This window comes from Panthera leo, chromosome B2 (genome assembly GCF_018350215.1).
Source record: "Panthera leo isolate Ple1 chromosome B2, P.leo_Ple1_pat1.1, whole genome shotgun sequence".
NCBI lineage: Eukaryota > Metazoa > Chordata > Mammalia > Carnivora > Felidae > Panthera > Panthera leo.
The window spans coordinates 136,021,162-136,047,833 of record NC_056683.1 but is presented as its reverse complement, the minus strand read 5'-3'; the positions used below and the strand labels follow the sequence as shown (position 1 = coordinate 136,047,833).

The window sequence follows — 26,672 nt, the reverse complement described above, 5'->3', positions numbered from 1 at the left end:
AACAGAACATAGATAAATAACTGTATAGTGTTCAGACAGGGAAGGATTTATTAAACAGAATTCAAAGCACAAACTATAAAGAAACAGTATGATAAATTTCATACCTTAAAAATTAAAATTAAAATTCTATGAAATAGATGGCACAATAAACAAAACAAAAACAAGCTACATACTAGGTGAATACATTTGCAAGACACAAAATAAATAAAAAATTAGAATCCAGAATATACAAAGAACTCTGAAGAATCGATAAGAAAAGACAACCCAGTGTTTCTGTACATTTTCCTTGCTGGCATTTTGTTGCTATTGTATTCGGACATTAAAATTCAGAGCTGTTTATAGGTGTCAATTTAAGGGACTTTTTTTAAAAATCTAGTTCATTATTTTTAACATTGCCTAATCCAATTTCACTTAATTTTAAAAATATTTATGAGTCCTAGATAAAATTCACTTTCAATTTATTTTTAATGGTTTTTTAATGATTTTTAATGATTTTTTAAAGATTTTTAATGATAATTTTTAAAAATTATGTATTTTTTATTTCCTTTACTGGATTTTCAACTGTTTCTTTCTTAAATCATTATTAATCTTAACTGATACAGTTTCTTAAAAAACAGCCATCTTAAACAAAATGTGCTTCAATTTCCTCACTTGACTAAGTGAATTCTGTCATTCAAGGGCAGGATACAGAGTTCATTGTTTGGGTTTATTCTCAAACTGTTTCACCATCTGTGTAAAAAGCTTTTTAAATGTCTTATAGGTCTCAATCTCCTGTAATTCTTTTAAAAATGGCATCTAATGTAATCATTTATTTTACCTTCTAACGTCAACTTGTTAATTAATCTGTTACCCTTTAAAATGTCTTACATCTGTCTTCCACCATCTTTTCAGATGTGTGTGTGGGACCTAACAGTGAGGCACGATTTAAATTTTCACAAAATCTTTAAAGTCATTCAATTTTACACTGTATAAGTCTTCAGCTAGTATCTTTCTGCTTTCATATAGAAAAGTTAGCCTGCCTATAAGCTACGCTCGTGGTGCTCAGGAACCTTTCTTGAGTTCTGTATTTCTTCTTTAAATCCTTAGATGCCGCAGATACGGAGAAGTAAACTCTTGGAACAGTTTCACATCTTGCCTCGAACACAAAAGTTTCTCTGTTTTTTTTTTTTTTTGATGGGACAGCAGTCTGGTTTTGAGGATTATGCCCCAAACCAAGTCTTTAGCTACAAGGAATATTTTATTTAATATGCCTTGATGTCTTTTCCTATATCGTCCAATTATTTGAAGTTCAAACCTGTTTTTTCCTATCATTAGGTCCACCTGTTCTGCCTGAATTATCAGCATTTCTTTGTGTGGCTCAGTTATGCGCACCCACTTTGCATTTCACGTCCTCCTCTGTTCTTACTGCTTCTAGCATCCTGAGCACATTCTGAGCACAATTCCCTTGTTAGTCCTTACTTCCTTTGTTCCCCTTCTGTCTTTCAAAGTAGCATCATTTCATCCACCGCCCCTCCAGATGCTGTCTCATGGCTGTGCCCTAGGTGGCTTTCCTCTAGCCAACTCTGCCTTTTCCTATTTCAGCATTCATTAATTGGACCCGAGTGCTTTGTTGGAGTATTTTCTTTTTTAAATATTCTCAGTATTTTTAAAATTTATCTTGCTAGGGTTTGTTCTGCTATTTGTTTTGTTTAGTTTTGTTCTCTGTCCTTGTATCAGACATTTCCTTATGAATATATAACAGATATGGATGGGAATTTTTTCTGACCCATTGCCACTACTATAAGCCAGAAAGCCACATTTCCTTGGGGGTAAAAAAAAAAATTCTATGTGAAGTGAATCAATTCCACATGTACAACATTTAATTTGGGGAAGGACCCCACTGAATACCGGGGGAATCGCGGCATTGGAGCAAATATGGTTATTCCAAAATCAGTTATTAAAAATTATTGAAACTATTTTTTTAAAAAAACTTTCATGTAATAAATTAAAACCATATTGAGAGAGGGAGAATCAAAATGTGTGTGAATACACTAGAAAAAATTGAGCTAATATCTGCTTGCAAGAAATAGTATCTGGAAAATGCATGATGGAACAGCCACACCGCAACTAATATTTTATGGGAAACCCCACATACAGCATAACAGGCATATTTTGAATCCTCTACAAAACAATACAATAAACATAAGAATTAGGCTAAAAGGGAAAGACAGAAGTTGACATTCACTAATAAAGACGCTCTACCTAGAACTTCTCAAAACAAATACCTATAAAGAGTTTCAGCCATCAACAAACCAGTTTAGCTTTTCTGTGGTTCTGAATATTATTAATGTAATTCAATGATATGGAAATTTTATTTTAACTTAATAGTTCTGGAAATGGATTTTTTATTCTCTTAAAATGAGCTTTTTTTTGGTGCGCCCAGGTGGCTCGGTCGGTTAAGTGTCCGACTCTTGGTTTCAGCTGAGGTCATGATCTTGTGATTTCCTGGGTTCAAGCCCCACATCAGGCTCTGTGCTGGCAGCGTGGAGCCTGCTTGGGATTCTCTCTCCCTCTCTCTCTGCCCCTCCCTCAATTGGGCTGTCTCTGTCTCTCTCAAAATAAATAAACCAAAAAAAAGAGCTTTTCTTTGACTACATGTATAATTTTATTTATTCTTTATGATAGTTGTATTACTTGGCGTTATTACTTTTCATGTTCAAAACTGCATAATAAGTTTTCCACCAGTCTATGCATATGCAAGAAGAGAGGAGGATGAGAGAGAAAGAGAGAGGCGGGGGGGGGGGGGGGGTAATTATAGTAGTGGTGTGAATTTCGTCATGCTTATATGATCTGAAGAACAGACTTAGTCCAAGGGAATTCTTCAGCTAAACCCTAAAATAAGCCACCTCTTCTCCTTTTTTCTGTTTTCATTAAACTCACCATCAGTAACAAATATTCACAAAAACATCACTGCGCAGAGAATAAAACAAGCAAATGACTGTCCTGATAGAAATTAAAAATCTCACTGGAAAGATAGGAGATGAACATATTTTTAAAATACAATGCCAAGTTGTTAGCTTGGCTCAACTACTGGCATTCAGAAGGTGCAGCAAGTGTTCAGTAAATAAAGATAGATTATTTGCAGCACCAGGCAGTTGGCTGGATGCTGGTGGAATAGCACAAAGGTCCAGAAGATGACTGGCAGGGCACTCTGCCACTCAAGAGGCCAGGCAGCAGAGAAGACTTGGTGACAATGTTGACCCTAGAGCTAGGTGGTTGGCATCTCTATGGGTAAGTAAAGCAAAGTCTGTGCACCATCAACTCTACCAATGAGAGAAAATGAGCAGTCAGATAAATAAGCTAGAAGTCAAAAATCAAAGCTTCTGTGTAGATGGGGTCATGTCAAAGCCGAGAAATGTAGGTGAGGCAGAGGACAGATGTTGCAGTGTATGCTGAAATCAACAGAGCTGAGGTCAAGCAGGAGTCAAGTGCCAAGACGGTGGAAACTGCTCTCTTGCAGTTGTAATTGACTCCACGCCAATGTGTCCGTCTTGTCTTCAGGCTGTCAGGGATCAAAAAGTTCACTGCCTGAATTAACACAGGGGCTCTAACAGCAGCCCAACTGACCCTCTGATTAGCACAGAGAAAAAATACTATTAAGTATTCAGAGGAAAAAGGAGATGATTTCCAAGGAGTCCTAAATGAGTTAAAGAGATGGACTTTGGTAAACAGGAAAATTTATTACTAATAAATAAAGTATTAATAACCAACTTGAGATTGAAGGGAGGCATAAAGGGACAAGGTACGTTCTGTGGTCAATGAGCGGCCAAAAGTTTCTTAGGAAACCTGGTTGCTGCAGCCAAAAATGTCTTAGGAGAGTAGGAAAGAAGCATGAAAAAATAGGTGAGATTTAGCGGGTGGAGAAGTTTGAATGCCAGGGTAGGCAACAGGCAAATTGTACATTCCTTAGGGCTGGACACTACATCCTACATATTACTGATTACTTTGAACTACATGCTTAATAACTAATTACTTAATAATTCTTGATGGACTGAGATGATGATGATAATCTAGTGGAATTGCATTTTATTTGGACATTAGATTAGGTACATACGGCAAAAATTGTGTGTGCTCTTTATTACCTGTTGTGAGCAACTTTCTGGTTGGATAAAAGCCAAATACAATACTGAAAGCTATACCTTCATTCCTGCACAACCTTATTAGCAATTATTATTATCCTCATTTGACAAAATAAAGGACCTGGGGTTCCGAGGGCTTAAGTATCTTGCTCAAGATCACACATCTCCAGACAGATTTCAAAAGCTGAAGACCAAAATGCTACACCATATATGAATTATAATGCCTAACATCTGCCAGTTCATAATTATCAAAAGATAACTTATGCATTCGATTCTCAGAATAGCCTGATGGGGTAATTGGTGTTTTCACAGAAGCATGTCTTCTATGAGACTGAGACCCACAAAGAAAAAGAAATAAATCTAGGGTGGGCAGGATGTAACTTGGCAATACGACATATTTCCAGGAACATCAGCCAGAACTTGAAAGTAAATACAATGGGCCAGCTAGCACACTTGAGCTTGCTCGATTCCTGGGTGCATTAACATCAGTAGGGTCCAAACTCGTGGGTGAGCTAAGACGGCAGGAATTTTTAGGCCCACTCCAATCCTAGGCCTCTTGAGGGGATGTTAATGGTTTCTTTCCACCTTTAGATGAACTGGACTTTGTGGTCAGGGACCACATTTTACCCTTGTGTCTCCAAGACCTTCACATAGTAAATGCTCAGTAAAGGTTATCTGTAAATGATTTAGGCTAAGAAGTTTGGATTGACCTGGCATTTGTTATGTAAAACGTTCTAAATAAAACTGCCTAAAAGTTATTAAAAATAAATGCAATCATAGCCAGTCTTTTAAAGTAAGCTTCTAAAGATATAAACACCTAAGTATAATTCTGTGTGCTTCTCGCCAACTTTTATTTGCTCAAGTCAAGTTTAAACTAAACCGCATGTTGCCTCGAGGTGTAACCAGACTTTTCTTTATACACAACTCCACACTTTACCTTAGGGTCTCTCAGGGCTGGCAAAGATGTCGCAGAAGTCTGACCACAGGTGTGTTGGTTCACACTTACCGGATACGTTTTCAAGCAAACATCACCAGACTACCTTGTGTGATACTTCATCAGGAACTTCTCAGAAGTCACCATCTAGCCTTTTCCTTTGTCCCACGAGGCAGAAACTAGAAAGTTTCACCGGTTCTTGGGACTCACATCTTAGGCATAACTATTACATCTCTAATAGAGCGTACTTATATTGAAGACCTATCCCAACAAACTTAGTTCTTGAATTCTTTCATTTATGTGGCTATATAATTGGTAGTGACATCATAGCCACATTGTATAGTTCGACCATCACGATGGCAGCAACACACAGATTTTTGTGACACTCCCCACTCAGGAGAGATTCTCTTTCTATACTCATTACTGAAGAGAATACCTCTGGCCATTCCAACAGGTTTTTCCTATCGCTATTTGCTCTGCAAATTTAGTTTGAAATATGAATATGATGGCTGCTGAGGTCGTTCCTCATATCCAGAAATGCATATACACTATCTTTGCCTTTCGATTCTGACCTCTTCAGTATTAATCTGAACTTAGATTGTACATCATAAAATTTAAGATTTGAAAGATACTTTAGAGACCACTGAGTCCTGAGCTCATTAATTTTTCAAAACTGAGAACTGAGTCCAGAAAAATGAAGTGATCTGTCCAAGGGTCCTCAGAAGAACCAGCTCACACACTTGATCCTTAGCCAGGCCTCCTTCTACCTAGCACAGTTGCCCTTTTTTATATAAAAAGGAAAACAAAGAGACTTTGCAACAAATATTGAAATTGTTATTGGAAAATACTGGAAACCTGTGGCCTGAAGGAGAAAATGTCCTTTTTAAAATTGCATTAAATATTAAGCAATATTAAGTAATTAAATATTAAGTAACTCTTTAAAGAATATCCATCACCATATAAATTTATTACGGTACATTAGCTGTGCAACTAAGCCAAATGTGTTGATTAACGTTCTTGTTGAAAAGTAGTATTTTGTGTCCACAGCAATCGTTCCTAAGTCATAACTGTGGTCTATCTGATGTTAATATTTTACTTTTGCATGTGTGTATCTTGCACAATGATCTAAATAGCTATAGTTCAGCAAGGTAGTGCGGTGCAATGAAAAGAGCACTGAACTAGGAGTCATGAGTCTTGACCTCTTGTCTGAGCAGTTAACTAGCTGCGTGAGTTGGACACGAACAATAAGCTGAAAACCAAGGAAAAACAAACAAGCTGGGGCTAGGTGACTTTAGTTCTTCTCAGCTCTAAGCACCATTCATTATCCTCATCACCATCACTGAAACTAAAAGTAAACACATGAAAATTCGTGAAGTCTTTGCTTTATAGAATTTAAGAGCAGCAATTCATTCATACAATTTGCTGTCCCCCAAATTCTACGTTTTATAAGTTCTATCCTCAAGAAAGGCTCTCTACATCATTCCAAGGCCAATTTACTTTTGCAAGAGCAAGTTATAGGAACAAGAGAGAGCCGTCCTGAAATTTCTGCCTGGCCTCAAAAGCCTGTCAGCATTCCCTCTAACTTTCCAGGTCATTCTTAGAAAAGTAAATAAAGATCCCTCTTGCCATCCTGTAAGAACTAAACTGACCTCTAAATAAGCAACCAAATTACTTCAGGATAAAAAAAAATTAAAATGGCATTCTAACTACAACTTAAATAAAAATGAAATAGGATTGTCGATGAAGTCTTTGGTCGATTTTATAACAGGCAGGAAACTCCTACCGAAATATTAAATAGCCTTACCTTTAACTGCTTTTTAAACCGCATTCGAGACCAGTTGTCGCATTCACGTGCAGACCCTAAGCCCACATCTGAATAAATTAGTGGAATCTCGCCTATCTGAAACGAGCCCATACACTTCCAGGAGTACTGGCTCACATCTGCTGCAGGGTTTTTCTCCCTCATGGTGTCCACTCGTCCTGGATCTAAGGGAGGCATGAAAATGGAATACCTGTTGCTTGCAGCGCTCCAACATAAGCCGTCAGGAACGTGACATGCACGATTCCCACACTGAGTGAGGAAGGGGAAATAAACCCAGTGGTCACCCCCCGCCCCCCGCCACGTCTGAGGTTTTAGGACGCTATAATTATTTTTCAGTCCAAAATCTGAAAAGGTCATATGTCTGGTTGTGATGAATTACAAACATGGCCCTAATTTTTCAACCCCCGCAAGCCTTAAGGACTCAGCCATTTGACTTGTTTTGGCCTATTGGGTATGAGCAGATAATGCAAGCAAAGGCTTGAAACAGGCTTGTGATGTGGGGATGTTCTCCTTTGGGCCTCTGTCATCACCATGAGGATATGCCTGCACGAGCCTGCCCGGGGAGGAGAGACATGCCAAGCAAAACTGAGTTCATCCCAGCCACTGGAGCCAAAAGAGCCAGACATATGAGTGCGCCCAGCAGTTGCCCAGTGGACCTCCCCGTCATGTAATAGATGCTTGTTGTGTTTGCCATTGAGATTTTGAGGCGAGGTTCTGTGATACAGTAGAAGCTAACTACTATACTGCAGGTTTTAGGTTCCCAGCAGATAGTTTCCCTTAACTAAAAAAAAAAAAAAAAAACAACAAAAAACAAAAAAACCTCCATCTTTCAATCTATTCAGAGTTCTACAGTGATCATGTACTTTCAGTTCATTCATTCATTCTAGTAATTCATGCATATGCTACAGCTATTTATTGGCTGCCTAGTATATGCAGTCACTGATCGATGTGCTTGTAATATACCAGTAGACCAAATACACCAATGTGTTTTATTTGTTCGTTAACACCCGTCCGGAGCTTACTTTCTAGTAAGAGAGACAGACATCAAACAATAAACATAATCTAAAATTAATCTTATGGTATATTACAAGGTGGAAATACAATGGAAAAACAAAGGACTGGAGTAGGCTGGGGGCGTCGGGAGGTAAGACGACTGCAGAATGTGCGGGCAAGTAAACTGTTCTACTAAATAGAATGGTCAGGGCATGCCTCACTGACAAAATGATAATGGAGCAAAGAACTGGGGGGAGGTGAAGGAGTTCTGCACACAGGTCTCCAGGGGAATGGCATTCCAGGGAAAGGGAAGAGTCAGAGTAAATGGTCCAAAATAGAGTGTGTCTGGTGTTAAGGGTGGCCCCAGAGCTCAAGTAGAATGAGCAAGAGACACAGTGACAGGAACAGAGGTGAAAGAGGCAAACGTAGGGAGGAAGTAGATGACAAGGGACTTCAGGCCACTATAATGACATCGGCTGAGTGAACAGAAACCCGTGCAAGGTTTTGAGAAGAGAAGTGGTCTGATTTGATTTCCACTTATAATGTGTCTGCAGGGGGAACAGACCATAGGGAAGCAAGGGAAAAAGCAGGTAGTGCTTCAGCGATAAAGTAGGAGAAAGACGATGGTGGTTTAGACCAGTATGACAACAATAAAAGTGGTGAGAAATGGTCAGATTCTGAGAGTATCTGAAGGTAAAGCCACTGTAGCTTCCTGAATGTGAGGTATGAGGAAAAGAGAAGAGTCAAGGTGACCCAAATGTTTTGGCATAAGCCATTCAAAAGATGAAGTTATTAGCTAAGACGGGAAAGATTGAAGATAAAGCACATTCGAGGGGATATATAGGGGATTCGAGTTTGACCAAAAGGAGTTGGGAGATGTTTATTAGATACCCAAATGAGGAAGTCACATGAGCAGTTGCATTTAGGGTTGGAAGTATAAATTGAGGAGTCGTCAGCATATAAATGGTATTTTTTTTCTTTTTTTAAACTGTACTTAAATCCAAGTCAGTTAACATCTAGTGTAATAATGGTTTCAGGAGTAGAATTCAGTAATTCATCACTGACATATAACACTCAGTGCTCATCCCGACAAGTGCCCTCCTTAAAGCCCTGGGACTAGGGTGAGTCCTAGTCCAAACTAGGAGTCCAAACTAGTCCAAACTCCAAAAAGGAGTTGAGACAGAGAACAGAAGAGGTCCCTGAACTAAATAAACCCTGGGCCACTCCAACATTAAGAGGTCAGAAAAGATGATGAGAAACACACAAAGACCTAAAAACGAGTGACCACTGGGGTAGGAAGAAAACTAAAAGAGTATATGGTTCTGGAAGCCAAGTCAAGGAAGTAGATGAAGGAGGAGAGGATTATCTACTGTGTCAAAAGCTGCTAACTCGTCAAGATGAGTACTGAGAACTGTGTGTTGGATCTAGAAACGTGAAAGTCGTTGGTAACCCTGACAAAAGCAGTCTGGGTTGGTGTAGTCAGTAGGGCATCCATCTTCAAAGTGAGCTGATCCCACCATACTCTGCCAAATCTGTAAGGAAGCTGTTCTGTCTCCATCAAGAGATCTGAAGGCAGCATGGTTCTTACAGGCGTGGCAGTGCTGGGCTACCTGCCATCACATTTCACCCAACTGAACTAAATAGCCACAGATGCTGACCTGCCTCCACCCCTATTAGGCAGCTGAGAGCACAATGTATCAGGACATCGCTTCATTTTTACCAGTGTTTGGATAGAACGACTTGTCATCTCATTTTCCCCATTCATGCTAAACTAATGGATTCCAATGTTGTCATTACCCACCTCCTCTTTTCTCTAAATTCAGAGTTAGTCCGGCCACACTCCACATCCCCTACTACTGCCATTGCTTCCACCACTGCTAGAGCAGAAAGAGGCAGCTATTCATAAGTTAGCTATGAACTTGGCAGGCCCAATGACCTTAGCTCCCCAGGTCAACAGATCCCTGAAGTCTTAGTATCACCATGTTCTCTAGAAGAATAGAACAAGGTGGGTTCTTTTACTCTGGATTTCTTCTGTCTGGAGTGTGTGCATGTGTTTGCGTACCTTAACTTAGTGATATGCCACCCATAGTTTTAGTCAATTATTTTTCATGTTAAATGTGAGTGGCAGCATGGAGTACTTACTGTAAACAGGTGTGCAGGAAAAAAGAAAGAACTCTGAATCTAGAATTCTAGGCTCAATTCTTCTGCTAGGTAGTTCCGAGACTTTGATCAAGTCACTTAATCTTTCTAGCCTCAGGTTTCTTACCTAGAAGATGAAGGAGTTAGATTAGATCCATGGTTTGCAAAACTGTGTTTTGTTCACGCCCTGGGGTTCCTAGAAGGTCTCTCAGGAACACCAGACTGAGGGAAGAGAGTCTATGCCAAATCAGCTTTCATCTGTCTTATAGACTGAGAATGCTACGGCTGGTAGAAGCATTTGATTGCTTTAAATGTTGCAAAGCACTGAATTTGTAATCTTTAAGGTCCTATATAGATTCAAGGACTTAATTCAGTATATGGCTTTGTCTGTAAATGAAAAATGATCATATGGGGTAAATCTTGAATAAATTAAATATCCATGATATGCCTTAGTAAAATAATATTTTAATAGCATAAAGGTACTTAAAGTATAAATATATAGGTGCTTAAATATGTATCTGTTGCTTAAAACGTGCAGAATCTCTTTGGTCAAGAGCAGCTAGCTTTTCTTTAACATTTTTCTTAAATCAGACCCGAAACAGGAAGCCCTAACCCTGCCTTCTGTAAAATCCTCAATTCACATGCTGTTACAATTCTCACCAGGATTACTGGACAATCCCAAGAAAGAACCTCACGTTTACATTCTCAATTCATTGATTTGGTTCTACCATCATTCATATTAATAATCGGTCAATAACTCTTGGTAAAAGATAGCCAATGTAGGATTAAGGGAAACCTAATTTCCTGGAGTGGGAGCTTATCCCTTCAAGACAACGAATTATAGTAACTCATGATGATAAATATTAACCTGAGGCAACAAGGAAATATTTTATTTTCCAATTCTTCATTGGGCTTTTGAGTTATTTTGGACATATAACAGGTGTCTCCCCATCTATATTATTAGTATCTTTTCACTTCTAAATTGTAACAACTTATTTAATTTATTTATCGTCTTGGAATAGTTCTCAAAATCAAACTATAACATCGTTATCAAAATAAAGAAAGACTAGTCAATATTACTTTATTTCAAATTTCTTCTTTTTTTTTTAAGTACAGCTGACACACAATGTTACATTGATTTCAGGTGCACAACAAAGTGATGTGACAAGTTCAGACATTATGCTACACTCACCACAAATATACCTACCATCTGTCACCATACATCCGTATTAAAATATCACTGACTCTATTCCCTATGCTGTGCCTTTTATTCCGTGACCTATTCATTCCAAAACTGAAAGCCTGTATCTCCCACTCCCCTTCAAATCTCTTTGTAAGATGTTACAGGGAAACAACCAGAATCGGCAGTGCATGTCTACCAATTAACTTCCTCCATCAATTAATTTCTGTGTGCCAATTTCCTCTTTTCCTTTTTCAATGTGAAAAATGAAAACCTTGCCACCAACACATTTTGAGTCTATTGTGAGAAAAGAATTTTAACGGGTTTGTGTAATAAATCTCTGACATCACCAAAGGAAAAACACAACAAATCTCACTCCACATGAAGCTCTATCCAATGTGTGACTCCAAAACAAAAAAAACAAAAAAAAAGAAAAGGCAGATGTGGCTGAGCCAGGTTTTTATTCCCCGCAAAGGAATTAGATATTTATTTCCCATGACAAGTGATGAAACTGCCATTCTCTTTTTTCCAACAACAACAAAAGAGAAAGAGAGAGAGAGAGAGAGAGAGAGAAGAAAAGATATAATAGCTAACACTTGTGTGGTACTTTAAATTTATAAAGTACTTTCATATGTTATGAATTGCAATTTTTGTAACAAACTTGTTAAGTAGAAATTATTTTTATTTTACATCTGAGGATAATGAAGCTCATCAAAGTGACTATACCAGGATTGCTCAGCAAGTCTGAAGAGCAGCAGTACTTAGACCACGAAATCCATCTCTGAAGCCTCCCCTCTTTCCACAAAACACACTAGAATAGCAGATTCTTTGATAACAATTGTACCCCTTGGGAGTCAGATGGTCTGAGTAATATGCTGGGTCGGACTAAACCAGGAGAGGTTGGCTAAAGCTTTGAACTTCCACCGACCATTCTCATCTTCAGCTTCCAACCCATTCTCAACTTGTCTTCTGGCTTTTTTGCCACTTCATATGCAAATGTCCTATTCGTACCAAAAAGACAGGACACTGGTGGAAGGGACTGGGTCTTATTTATGTTTGCTGTCTCCATAATAGCTCACGCGTAAGAAACTCTAGCTGTATGTAAGTGATGAATCACTGAATTCTACTCCTGAAACCAATATTGCACTGCATGCTAACTAAAATTTAAATTGAAAAAAAAAATTTTCAAGAAGCTCTCAACAAGTAACTATTTAAGTGAATTGAGTCATCCATCTTGAACACTTATTCTGTGACTTGCTATGTCCTAGCTCAGTAAACAGGACAGAGAGAGAGTCCCTGCCATCATGGAGTTTATGGCCGGCTGTTGAATAGCTAACAATAATTACAGTAACTAGAGAAGAGCTATTTGCTATCAAAGTTGAACACCGGGAACTAACCCAGCGTGAGGCAACAGGGAAGTCCTCCCTGAAGAAAAGACATTTAATCTGCCTTCTGAGGTTGAAGGGGAGGGGCACAGGTGAGGAGGAAAATGCAACTGGAGGCAGAGAGACTAGCATGTGCGCAAAGATAGGAAAATGCATCCCCTAAAGCACATCTTAAATCCTGCATCTTGGGACATCTGGGTGGCTCAGTAGGTTAAGCATCCGATTTCAGCTCAGGTCACGGTCTTCCAGTTTGTGAGTTCGAACCCCGCATCGGGCTCTGCGCTGACAACTCAGAGCCTGGAGCCTGCTTCAGATTCTGTGTCTCCTTCTCTCTCTCTCTGTCCCTCCCCCACTTGCGCTCTTTCTCTGTCTGTCAAAAGTAAATAAATAAACATTTAAAAAATTTTTTCAATCCTGCACATTACTGAACTACCTTGGCTCAGAACCAAATCTAATAATGATGTCGGGATTTTCAGGGTAAAGTAGGCATCGTAAGGAATTCAAATAATTTCCTCATGTCGATAAATCATGTACTCTTTCAGATCTTTAGAACATTTCAGTAAATTTTTTCAGTCTTGCTAAAAAAATAGGGGGTAGGTGTAGGGTTCTCTCTCTTTTATCTGAAACTAATTATTTTATGTCATATGTAGAAATTCAATATTCTAATTGGTGTCAAATCTGGTTAAGAAGCTGGATTCTTATGAAACCAGTAGGAAATGTTGTAAAAATTTATTTAGTCACAGCTGTTTTTACAAGTAATTTCAAATTTTATAGTTATAATTGCACTTCCAGTTGTAAATTAAGTCTTCAGTAGGATTTGGGGAGTTGTTATACAAGGTGTCATGAGGTTATGTGTGTGGCATTCCATGTTGTGGAAAATACAATAAATTACATTGCTATAAAGGTAAACACTTTACACATATAATTAAAGGGGAATGTTTGCACAGCCTATAATTTTACAACTTTAAAGCTTGGCGTAAAACTTACATATGTATACAAACTGCCAGAAAGATACATGTTTTTATTATATGTACACAGATACTGAATAACCACTGAGAAATCCCTCTGAGATATTAAGTACTGAATTTTGTTTCCCATCCCCCCTCAAGTTTATGTTGAAGCCCCAACCCCAGTACCTTAGAATGTGACTGTATTTGGACACAGAGTCTTTAAAGAGATAATAAAGATTAAATAGGGTCATATAGATAGGTCTAATCCAATAGGCTGGTGTCCTTATAAGAAGAAGGGAAAACACCAGGGACGTGTGAATACAGAGAAAAGGCCATGAGAGGACACAGTGGGAAGGTGGCCATCTTCAAGCCAAGGAGAAAACCCTCAGATGAGACTAAACCTCTGACACCCTCACCCTGGCCTTCTCAGCCTCCAGAACTGTGAGAAAATACATTTCTGTTGTTTAAGCCATCAGGACTATAGTATTTTTTTTTTTTTAACGTTTATTTATTTTTGAGACAGAGAGAGACAGAGCATGAACAGGGGAGGGTCAGAGAGAGGGAGACACAGAATCTGAAACAGGCTTCAGGCTCCGAGCTGTCAGCACAGAGCCCGACGCGGGGCTCAAACTCACGGACCGCGAGATCATGACCTGAGCCGAAGTCGGACGCTTAACCAACTGAGACACCCAGGCGCCCCAGGTCTATAGTATTTTGATAGAGCAGCTGTTACAGATCAGATATAAATAATATCATATATATAAATAATATATATATTTAAAATGACATATATTTATAAATATATATTATTTCCCACAAAAATTCATATGTTGAAGTCACAACCTGCAATGCGACTGTATTTGAAATAAGGCCTTTATGGAAGTACTCAAAGATTAAATAAGGCCATAAAGGTGGGGTCCTAACCCAGTAGGACGGACACCCTTATAAGAAGAGAGACAATACCACAGAATGCTTCCCCCATGTCTGTGCCCACAGAGAAAAGGACACAGTGAGAAGGCAACTATCAGAAAGCCTGGGAGAGAGGTCTTATCAGAAACTGAATTTTCCAGCACCTTCTTCTTGGACTTTTAGCCTCCAGAATTGTGAGAAAATTAATTTTGTTGTTTAAACCGCCCCCCCCCTCCCACCCCCTGGCTATAGACTTTGTTAAGGCAGGCCAACCAAACTAATACAGCAGCAAACTAACACAGATACAGATTTCGGTCATAAATACACATGTACGAGTAGATACACGCACATGCAGACTAGCGAGGTGCGGTCAGATTATCTAGAGTTGGATCTGAAGACGGTGGGAAGACTTTTATTATGTCTTTGCATATTAAGATTTTTGTCAGACTACAAATGAGTATACGTAATTTATGTTTATGCAGCCAGACCGTATCTGGATATAAATTAGGAAAGACAGAATTGTTTTTATGAAGTGGGGTCAATGCATGGGTACCCTCAAAGGAAAACATGCTTTGGAAATATTCACAAATTGATTACTGCAGCTTTCAGAGAGAAAGGAAGAGGGTGGGCTTAATCTACCTGACGTTGTCAAGAAAGCACATTAAATTTGGACTCTGCCGGTTCAAATTAAACTTTTTACATGTAGATGTTGTATTCCTGTCACTTATCAAGTTACCTTAAGAAGCTTTTTATTAAGCCTGACTAATTCTCTAACAGTACAAAGAAAGATGAGTTCCTTAAATATTTAATCCATTTGTGACTCAAAGTGTCACTTTCAGAATGTGGCTGTTAAATTCTTAGAATTAAAACTGCTTTGTCAGACATTCAAGACATACAGTCACAGCTCATACAATGCATAAATTCAACATTTCATCTGTTCATCAAGATACTTTATTCCGAATGCTGTATTTAAAATCCCAACCTGGCAGCCTTGTTTGTGACCATGGAACTCAGGAATCTTTGACGGTAAGATTCCTACCCACCAAGTTCTTGGTCTTTCTCCTGCTTCCCCCTTCATCCAAGTGTTAATGACCTAAAGGTTAGCCACCCTCTATCTGCACAATCTCTATTCTTTTTCACTGTAACTCTGTTCTCCTTAACCCATCCCGAATCTTGTCTCCTTCAGAAAGCTTTTCCCCTATGACAGCAGGCAACCACATCATAGGCCCCTCTCCCCCTTTGTATCCTCCTAAAACACTGAATACGCCATGACTTTAATTACACATTTTTTATTTGTTCTCTCTCAGTACCTTGAAGGCTACCCAAGACTAGCATCTGTGTTCCTCAAGACTGGATCCCCAAGAAGACAAGATCAATCAGGCAACCACATCAATGGAGCACCTTATACCCCCAAAACCAGACACTGGATTCCCATAAAACAAAACTGGAAGACTGGATACAAGAGGGGACAGAAAACCACAAACACACACACACACACACACACACACACACACACAGCCATTGCCACAAAGACACAAGCACACAGGCACAAATCCTGAGTGCCACATGATTTGTTAGCGCTCAGGGTTCATTCCTGAGGTGCTGCTCCCAGTACCATGCCAGGGGCTAAGGTTATAGCAGTTGCTGGTTGAGTCAATTTCTGAAGGAGAAAGCTATCTTTTGATTGAAACTTAAATTCCCCAAGGGATGTTAAGAGATTGGAAGATTACACACTAGCTATTTAGCTTTCACATTTACAAGTCTCAGTTTAGGGAAGACCTATTCTCAGACACCGTTTTCTAACGTTAGCAATGTAAACAATCACTGGAAAATACTTCTAGCATAATTCCCTGAGCAGGCTTCCTTTCCTTCCACCACCACCTCCCACACCCCTCTGACTTAAAATATAAGTATTTACATGTAAAACGTAAAACACAAAATGGCATTTTAGAATCTCCAGTTCCAGTCACTTTCTATTTTTTTTACAAAAAAAAAAAAAAGCATGTCATAAAAAAGACTTCTGTTGCAATGAAAAATAGAACTAGGAAACAACTAATTAGAAGGGAAAACACTCCACTGCCACGGTTGTTGGGACAGAAACAGCCAGGGGCGCCTGCGTGACATAGCCAGTTAGGCATCCGACTCTTATCTTGGGGCGGGTCCTGATCTCATGGTTCGTTGAGTTCGAGCCCCCCATGGGGACGTGCGCTGATAGCGTGGAGCCTGCTTGGGCTTCTATCTCTCTTTCTTTCTGCTCCTCCCCGCCTTGTGCTCAGTCTCTAAGTAAATAAATACACATTTAAACTTTTTTAAGAAAAGAAAAGAAAAGACAAGACAAGACAATACACAGCCAGCGCTGGGCGGCAGGCATGCACACCCCCGGCAGGCAAGCACCCGGGCTGGCAGCTACCTACCGCCTTTCATCATGCCTACTTCATAGCACTTCCGGAGCCGGCAGGCCTGACAACTCTTCCTCCTGTTCTTATCGATCGTGCACTGGTTGGTAGCTGGACACATGTAGTCATTATGTCCTAGTAAGAGCAAGAGAACAGAATTCACATTATTTCAGGAAACAGAGCCAGTCAGAATCGACAGGGAAGCTGCCTGTTTTCCTATCACTCACTTGTGTTGCGACTTCGCATGCCATCCTTTCCCTGCCCTTCTCAAAGTGTGGGAAAAAAACTCCCCGAGCCTTGATTTTTGTCTCAGCCAATCACTTCCGGAGTTCTTTGGGCAAAAGTCACCTTCAGTTCATACAGTTGATATTTGGAGGCACGAGGTTTTATGTACACTCACACACTCTCTCAACAAAGGCTTTTCTTTTTTTTGGACTCAGGCCACTAGCTAAAATCGTCGAAATAAAACTGTTGGAACTTTCAGACAGTTTCAAAGTGGCCTTTCTTACGGTCTAATTGAACAAATCTTTAGGTAGGTTTTCAAATGCAGCCTGGAACGCCTAAATTCCAGTCCAGGGTGCTGAGCTGGGGTGGCGGCCAAGTTCAGTCCTTAAGTTGATAAGTTAGTCCGTCACTTACAGGCTGGAGGACGCTGAGTGTATTAGTTAACATCTCTAGGTCTCACTTACCCCTCTCTCCCCTAGAGAAAGTAATGGCGCCCACTATGTGGCATTTTTCTAAGAATTAAATGTGAGACTACATGTCAAGGGTTTACCAGTGCCCTGGATGTGGTAAGCACTCAATAAATACTGTTGCTGTTACCGTTTATTAATCCTCTTTCTTTATTAATCCTCTTTCTTTTCCCTCTTGTTGACTGACTCCCTATTGCTCAACTGCTTCTCATTCACGTTCATCACGTGTGACTCTGTCCCACAAGAAAGGGCTCCCGTGACCTCACATCACTCTCAAACTTCCATCTTACATCCTACCCCTTCTTAGTTCAACTCCTCAGAGACATCTGCACACCTGAGGTCTGCTTTGTCCTCACCTCTCCTGCATGGCTCAACCCACGCCTCTTTTCTCCCTTAGCTGTCCCACAAAAGCTGCTTAAATCCTGATATCACCAATGACTCTTATTACTGAATTCAACAGGTATTTCAGCCCACATCATACTTGACCTATCAGAAGCACCTGACAATTCCTCCCTTCCTCCTGAAGCATGCTTTTCCCTTGGCTTCCATAAAACGAAACATTCCCGTGTCCTTCCTACCCCTCAGGACATGGCTTTCCAGTGTTATTTGCAGATGCACTCCAACCAACATTAAGCTAATCTGCACGGGGCTCAATGTCAGGCCCTTCTTATGACTCCAAATTCTCACAGGAGAATCTATTCCACGGCTACAGCTTCCCTTATCATAAATGCAGATGACTCACAGATTTATACGCAGCCCAACTCTTCTCTGAGTTCTCGGGACATACAGCCAATTGCCCACAAGAAGTTTCTGCTCTAAGATTCAGAGGTCACGTCCATGTCTTTATCCCTCCAAAGCAGTCTGGTTTATACTGTGCAGAACATTAAACTCCACAAATTAATAAATATTGCCATGGTTTTATGAAGAAGTCCATGTATAGAAGTCTAAATTCTTACACCCGAATTTAGACTATGGAGATGATGTGTACTATTTTAAAATGTTTCCCATTCTCAAAGAAAAAAATGAGGAAATATCACACCCTGTAATTCAGATCATCTGTGTCTCCACTTTCTCATTCACTAAAGGCAAGACGCAACGTGCAGGGACATATTGTGTGGGTTTTTTGTAAGTTTATTTATTTATATTGAGAGAGAGTGGGGGAGGAACAGACAGAGAGGGAGAGAGAGAATCCCACGCTATCAGCATGAAGCTGAGCCGGGGCTCCAGGAAGCAGGAGATCATGACCTGAGCACAAATGAAGAGTCTAATTAATGCTTAGCCAACTGAGCCACCCAGGCGTCCCTGCAGTGAAATGTTTTAACTACAGAACTCTTTGTTCTTTATTCAGTTGAAGGGTCAATCTCAAGTAGAATAGGGTGGGTGGGGCTTTAACAAGAAACGCTGGTCTCATAAAACTTGGTGCTTCATCTTTAGATATACATTATAAAAATTGCTACGTGCACAGGCTTCAGATAAAATTAACATGTACATTCTTCTTTTGTATATAGGAACCAGCAAACTAGACAGAACAATTGTAAACTGACAACTTTAGTAGGAGACCACACACTGCCTCAAACATCCCGGTTAGAATTGCCTTCATTAACCGGGACAAACTGAGGAAATAATAGAACCAGAAATGAAATTTACCTAAACAAGCAAAAGGTGCAGATTTCTGATACCTCAAGGAAACTTTCAGTGTTTGGTCTCCTATGATGTTTATGCAGTACACACTTTAACACCAAAAAAATGAGGTTACATTTAAGCCTCAGAAGAAAACAGCCGATGATCATTCAAACCAAGAATTAACTTTGATTCGCTTTCCTCCCAAAAAGGGTTGTTTTGCAAGCCAGAAGACAGGAGAGCTGAATGGGGTCAGAGGCCAATTGGCTGAATGTTGTATTTGCATTGGTCATCCATTGTAGATGTGTATCTTTATAGAACCAAGTGAAATTCCTGAACTGACATGTTTAACAGATAAAAGACACTAGATTTGTGCAATTGAATTCATCCCTTAACAAGAAAAGAAGTAGGTGCAGAGCAGAATCAGGTTTGTAATACAAGCCTCTGGGGACAAAATGGATTTTCTCCTGCCCCCAACTACGTTAAAATTTAGAATTGGTAAATTGGCAACAAGAAAAAAAAAACAAAAATGAAGAGGTAACATATTTGATATATACAATTAAAACAAACTCTTCTGAACCAAACACCATTAACAACTATTTGCACGTCTTCAACTTACATCAGAGAAGGAAAACCACAAGGTAGTTTTTTGTTCCCTGAGGATAACTTGGTAAAGGTATGTAATTAAAGCAATCGATTTTAGTTTCTTTAAGAAGAAACTTCATTTTACATGTTATTATTTGCTCTTATGAAAACAATGCCTATGAAAATCCTATTGAAGGAGAGCTAATTAAAAAAAAAAAAAAAAAGACTGAGGACCCTAAAGAGCTCCCTGTACCTGTGACCAGATGAGCCCCAAGGTGCCTTTCCCACAGGCCTGGATGAAGCACAAAAAGCCAAAGCCAAGATGTTAGGCTCAGGTGAAGTTTTGGAGAAATTATCACTATTTTGTTGCCCATCAAAAAAATAAAGATAAAGCCTTTGCACTAATGTGGGGTCTGAATAGTTATAAGTGGAGAGAAGCGGAGATGAATGAACCCTAAGCAGAAAGCTAGAGGAGCGAAAGGAGAGTCGTCCGGGAGCAGGAGCCACCAGGCCGACCTAGGCCAGCAGATGAGCTCCTGGGCCAGCAGATGAGCAGATGGCTCCTGGGCCAGCAGATGAGCTCAGATACAGCTTTTTCTCACACTTCTCTGGGATTCTTCCTCTCGACTTTTTGTTTTTCCTTTCCTTCTTGTTTTTCTCTCCGTCAGTAGCAGCTGTTTCTGCATCGTTACCACCACATAGAAAGACTCCATTTGCCAGTTACAAAAATAAGCAATGACCCATCGTCAGAGATTCAAAAGAAACATAAAACAGACCAAATTAAAACAAGAAAGTGACGAGGTACTGTTGGTGGACTGTAAACTGGTGCGGCCATTGCAGAAAACAATATGGTGGCTCCTCAAGAAATCACAAATAGAAACACCACATGATCCAGCAGTTCCACTACTGGGCATTTACCCAAAGGAAACGAAATCATTAGAGATATATGTACTACCACGTTCATAGAGGCATTATTAATAATCACCAAGGTACGGAAACAATCTTAAGTGTTCACTGACAGATAAATGAACAAAGAAAACGTGGTCTTTATATAAATATATTGGGGTATTATTCACCCTTAAAAAATAAAGAAATCCCATCATTTGGGACAACATGGATAAACCTGGAGGGGATTATGTTAAGTGAAATAAGCCATACAGAGAAAGACAAATACTGCATGGTGTCACTTGTGCGGAGTCTTGAGAAGAATAAGGTCTGAGGATCTGATGTAGAACATGGTGACCACAGTTGATAACAATGTATTGTTATCAGTGAAATTTGCTCAAAAAGTAGAACTCACATTCTCACTACACACACACACACACACACACACACACAAGGTAAATAGGTAATGGATGTGTTAACTCAGTGGAAGGAATCTTTTCACAAGGTATATCAAATCATCACAATGAACACTTTAAACATCTCATAATTTTGTCACTTAGGTTTCAATGAAGCAAAACAAAATAAAATAAAACAAAAAACCCAAGCAGTAGCCTGAGGGGAATTTAACATTGTCTATCTTTCCTTTCGCCACACAGCATATTTTCCCCTCAGCATATTCTGGCAGACATCTCCGACCAAATCTCTTTGCTGAGCTTCCCACCCATACACCTACCTGCCCACAGTCCACGGAGACTTGATTTTCTCACAGTCTCGTCAAAATGAATGTGTCCCAAACACAACTGTCAGTCATCTTTCCTCATCAATGTCTTCCTATCTGCCACCACACCACACAGCCTGAGACGTGGTGTTACTCAAGATTCTCTACCCTCCTCCTCACTCACATGCGTGCACACACTAATCAGATCGATTATTTTTAAGTTCCTTTTCAAAGCAAAAGCCATTTTTCCTGGGCCCACCATCCCTACCATAGCTCATACCATCTCCAGTACCCATTATTGCAACAGCCCACTAAGCCACCCCCCGCCTCCCACCTTCCCCTGCCAACCATTGCCCCCTGTGTTGCCAGGTGGTTCTTCTAAAATCATACACTGCCATGGCGCTACCCTGCTTTAATATGCTGGTGCTTCTCAAAGCTCTAAGGATAAAATCAAAATGCCTTATAACAGCTTACCAAGCCGTTCCTGATCAACCTCCTTTCCTGCCTTATCTCTTACCAGTCTCTAAGTTCTAAGCATGTCCTCCCGTTCAACCCTGCTCCTTTTGAGCCCCAGGACTTTGCACACACTGTTCCTTCTTGTGGAAACAGACTTTCCCTACTCTTGGCTCAAGTGACTCCCACTAATCTTTCAGGTGTGTCAATCGAGACGTCAATTCCTCTGGGATTCCTTTCTGCCCCTCCAGTGATGCCTAGCTTTTATCCTGTCACAGTCCTTACTATATTGGACTTTAACTGTTTGTCACAATCCCCAGGTCACTTTAAGTTTGACAAGGGATAAACTATACCTGTCTCATTTATCACCATTAATCCTGTGCCCAGCACATTCTCAGGCACACAGTGGAGCTCAGCAAGTATTTGTTATCTGGACAAAATAAAAAGTTGCCAAAGCTCTGTGTTGCCTCCCCCGACCCAATCCCATCTGGAGCACAGGCCTCCCAAGCGGGGCAGGTTGGAGTTCTATGAAAGAAGTAATGCCTGAGAAGTCAATGGTCCCAAATAAAGAGATGGCCGCCACACCTCAGGACCCCAAAACTCAGGTCCACAAGGGCAAGACGTGGTCCTAAGAGAACTCGTTGTAGACACGAGAGTTCCAAAGAATTTTTAATAAAAATCAGTATTGATTTTCAGTAGAAAATGAAGGATTAAAAACATTCAAGGTAATGCCAAGGGAAAAAAAAACCAAGCTATGCATTAATCATCTCTGAGTGGTAGAGTGGGCAAGGCAGAGAGAAGATGTAAAAAAGCTTGACGTAGCTTTGCCAAATTCTTAGGGCTAGAGAAGGAGGAATGGGAGGAGAAGGAGGTCAAAGATTCTGGTGGCTTGTGCCAGGATGTCTCAAAAGTTATTCTTAACATTAATCAAAAAAGAGGATCTGATCAGGGAGTGGGGTGGGAAGAAGAGATGTGGAAAAATTTTAAACATGTGATATTTGAGATTTCAGTAGCACACCAACAAGCAAAACTACCCAACAAACTATTATAAGTGTAGTCCCAAAGCTTGGGAGGCATGTCAAAATGAAGTTGGAGATCCCATGATCCAGAAATTCCATTTCTGTATATGCCCAAAAGAACTCAAAGCACAGACTCAAACAGATATTTGCACACCCATGGTCACAGTAGCATTATTCACAACTCAAATGTCCACTGGCAGATAAATGGATAAAAAAATAGGGTATATACATACGACGGAATTTTATTCAGTCTTAAAAAGAAATAAAATTTGGATACATGCTACAACACAGATGAACCTTAAAGACATGCTGAGTGAAATAAGCCAGACCCAAAGGACATATATTGTATGATTCCAACTAAATGTAAAGTACCTACACTAGTGAAATTCATAGAGACAGAAACTTGAACAAAAGGTATCAGAAGTTATAGGAAGGGGGAAATGGGGACTTTATTGTGCAATGAGTACAGAGTTTCCACTTGGGATGACGAAAAAGCTCTGGAGATGGACAGTGGTGATAGTTACACAACAATGTGAACAACTAAATACCATTGAACTGTACAATTGAAAACGATTAAAATGGGAAATTTCATGTTATGTATGTTTTATCACAAAAAATGAAGTTGGATGCATAGGAAGCATCTCCATGAGGCAGGGCGGGAAAAGAAATCAAAGATGTGCATGTTAAGTCGGCCTGTTCAGATTTTCCTCTTTAAAAAATGCCCTTGAGCCCAAGGACTAGCCAGCAGTATTGGCCATATGGTCCGCTTAGACCTGGCACCACGCCAGGTGACTTTAGCCCTTTATCTCATCTAAACATCAAAACTGACAAGTCAGGTCATTGTAACTCCCATGTTATAGAAGCAGAAACTGAGACCCCAAGAGATTAACTAACTTGTTCAAGGTCACTCAGCTACTACAGGCAGGGCCATGATCAAAGCCTCTTACTCCAGGAACACCACCATAGGGCTGATGACATGGAAAGAACTCGATACCTATCTAGCCAGATGTCTAAATACTGTCACACTTTAGACTATTATCAAAACATTTTTCCCTAACATAATTACAATATCATATCACTAAGAGGGCATTTCAGAAGGAGCAATGAAATTATTTCCAGGACCTGTGATTCCTAAGACTCCCAAAGTTAAAGATATGAGAGATTGATCCCATGAAATATATTCATCAGTAGATAATGGCATATACTATCAAAATCTCCCTGGAAAACCTTTCAGCACATCCCAGCATAAATAGAGAGAGAGCAGAAGGCAAGGTATTGAGGAAATAAATAAGAAATTTACTTTCTGTAAAATAACAACTGCAGTATTATGTTTGGAAATAAATTTTGACTCAGATATTAAAGTGAATATTCTCTGATTTATAGCCAGTGCAACCAGCCAAACAAAATGAAACAGACTTTGGCTGTCTCAGTGAACACATTCCTAAAAATCCAGTGAGGACATTCAATGTGCCATGATTTGAACTATTTCACAACCACATCTGTATGTAATGGCATGCAAATAAAAACGCCATGCCTTAATAATGCAGCCCAAATTATATTTTTACAGCTAGTCAATTCTGTGTCTTACCAGTGACAACAGCCACCTTCAAAGGGAAGCTTGCCTTTATTTTTTAAGTGAAGTAAAAACATTATGTGCATCGAAGGATATTTTTAAAAGAAAAAATATTTAAAGGAATTCTAGGAAAGATGATTGTCCTGGAAAGTTTCTTTTTCTAAATGAAAATGAAGAGGAAATCCGTTCTTCACCCTTGTCAGACCCCAGTCTGCTAAAAATTTTAGCCGGGGCAATGACATGATCCCTCTCCTTGTCCAGCCTTGCTTACCATCTACGAGACCACAATTGTTTTAAGCACCTGGCACAGGACCAAACCAACAGCTGCAATAAAGGAAAACATAATGAAATCAGTGACCACCATCTCATTGTAACACACCAGAGACAATGAACCAGTTCCAATAATGTTTCTTAAGGCTCAACAAGTAAGTGCAGTTCCACAGCCCAAAAAAGGACTTTCTGAAATTGCTCCTTCTGGGACAATAGATAAGCATCACACCGAAGGGAGTGCTGTGACAACCAGTGTGACTAGTTCAATGCCAGGCAGCATTCAGCTCACCTCCAGACCCCTCTCCTTCGCTCTGTTCCATTGTTTCCAGAGAGTTTCCCAAGCTTTCGTCCTACTTGGAGTCATTTAAAGTCCAAACACTGGTGTCCAAGAGCAGTAGGAACTATTTCAAAATGTTCTTGTGCAAAGCTGAGGACGCGAGTAAGAGGGAAATGGGTTGGCGATCAGAGCGAGAGGGCACAACCTCAGAGACCCTGAGCACCATTGTGCTTACTGCCCTGGATTTCTGGAACCACTAAGAAGCTCACTGGCCCACCCTCCCGCTCCTGGGCAGGTCACTGCAGTGCTTTAGGTGAGAAGGGAAAGTGGGGGGGGCTTACAAAGATCTGATGTGGTGTGGACTATGAATGTCCCTTAAGCTTCTGGCCACCTAACCACTAAATAAGGGGTTTCGTCTGTCTTCAGGAGCCCTCCAGAATGAAGTCCCTAGTAAAGTTCCTCCAAGGCATCCTGATCAAAGTCATGAAAGAAGAGGCAGGAGCTTCTGTTTCAATGGTCAAAATATTCCTCAAGCACATTTTAACATGAGCTCAGTTATTCCCTTTCTATCTTTAAGTCCACTTCAAAAATGAGGAAATAAGCCAGAAGATCGCCTGTCAGATTTAGAAATAATGACTAGTATACACTCTCAGCTTCAATAACAATTTCTCCCAACAAGCAGAAATAAATGGGTTCATTCATTGTCTTGCCAATGAACCTTCACACGATGGTTGTTTGCGTAAGACATCTGTGCATAAAGACAACTGTTTTGTATTTACTTGTACTTATTCACGTGGTAAACTTAACCCAGAGTAGCACAGATAACCTCACGTGTTTTCTAGGCCTCGTGGTTGGGGATAGCTTCTCCCACACGTGCTGCATGCAGTAGCCCAGCGGCCCAGAGAAGAGCCGGATGAATGTTACACGCTCAGTGAACAAATATGTGGGAATATGTTAAATCCACACGTCCTGGGTATCCAGACAGCTCAAGTCTACGGTGGCTAGATGGCCCTATGAGGAGAATTCTCCCAGAAGAGCCAGTTTTCTCATTTCCCAAGAAGAGAAGAGCTTTCTCATTTCCCAAGCGTGTTCGGGTTTCTCCGTCTATATGCTTGTCCACACCCCCACTCCCCATTCCAGCTAATGAAAACAAGAGAGCCTGGAAAAATCTAGTCTCCTCCTCCACCCAACCCCAAGAACCAGCCTCCAGAAAGAAGATGGCCTGAGTGTCCTGAACAAGCTAAGTTGCTGGATTCTTGGCCCCAGGTTCTCACCTCTAAAAGGAAAGGGAAGAAGAACCCATTCTGGTTCTAAACTTTGATCGTTCTCTCTTTTCTCACCTTCCTCGGGGATATACTTCCTTTTCATCTGGCTTCTTAGGGTTCAAGTTTGGTGATTTTTTTTTTTTTTTTTTTTTTTACTGCTTAAGGTTTTTGTCTCCATTTGTGGTTACTGCACTAAATGGAAGGAATAACAGGCATATATGGAGAACGTCACAGGGCTCAGAGCACTGGACTTGTGTATGTGAGTCTAGGCGCGTATGTGTCACGGGATCCCAGGTGAACCAGGCAATCCCTCCTGATTATTTGACACCTTCCTTAGTGGCTGCTATGAGGCCCTGACAGATAATATATGCAAACATTTGATTCACCATTAAAGTTGTACCAACAGAATGTATTAATTACTATGGACTAAAATACAGCCATTTGAAAAAATGAGACCTATACTTACTGATAATGGAGAAACTTCCGACA

The 26,672-nt window shown here is 40.1% G+C and overlaps 1 protein-coding gene across 1 annotated transcript in view; it reads right to left on the bottom strand.

Moving 5' to 3' along the window:
* The window catches only part of ESR1 (estrogen receptor 1), a 440,842-nt gene that overhangs the window by 184,135 nt on the left and 230,035 nt on the right, over positions 1-26,672 (bottom strand). The window contains exon 6 of the mRNA XM_042940090.1: positions 16,845-16,961. Within this exon, the coding sequence (XP_042796024.1) occupies positions 16,845-16,961 (117 nt within the window). The remainder of the gene's footprint in view (positions 1-16,844; positions 16,962-26,672) is intronic.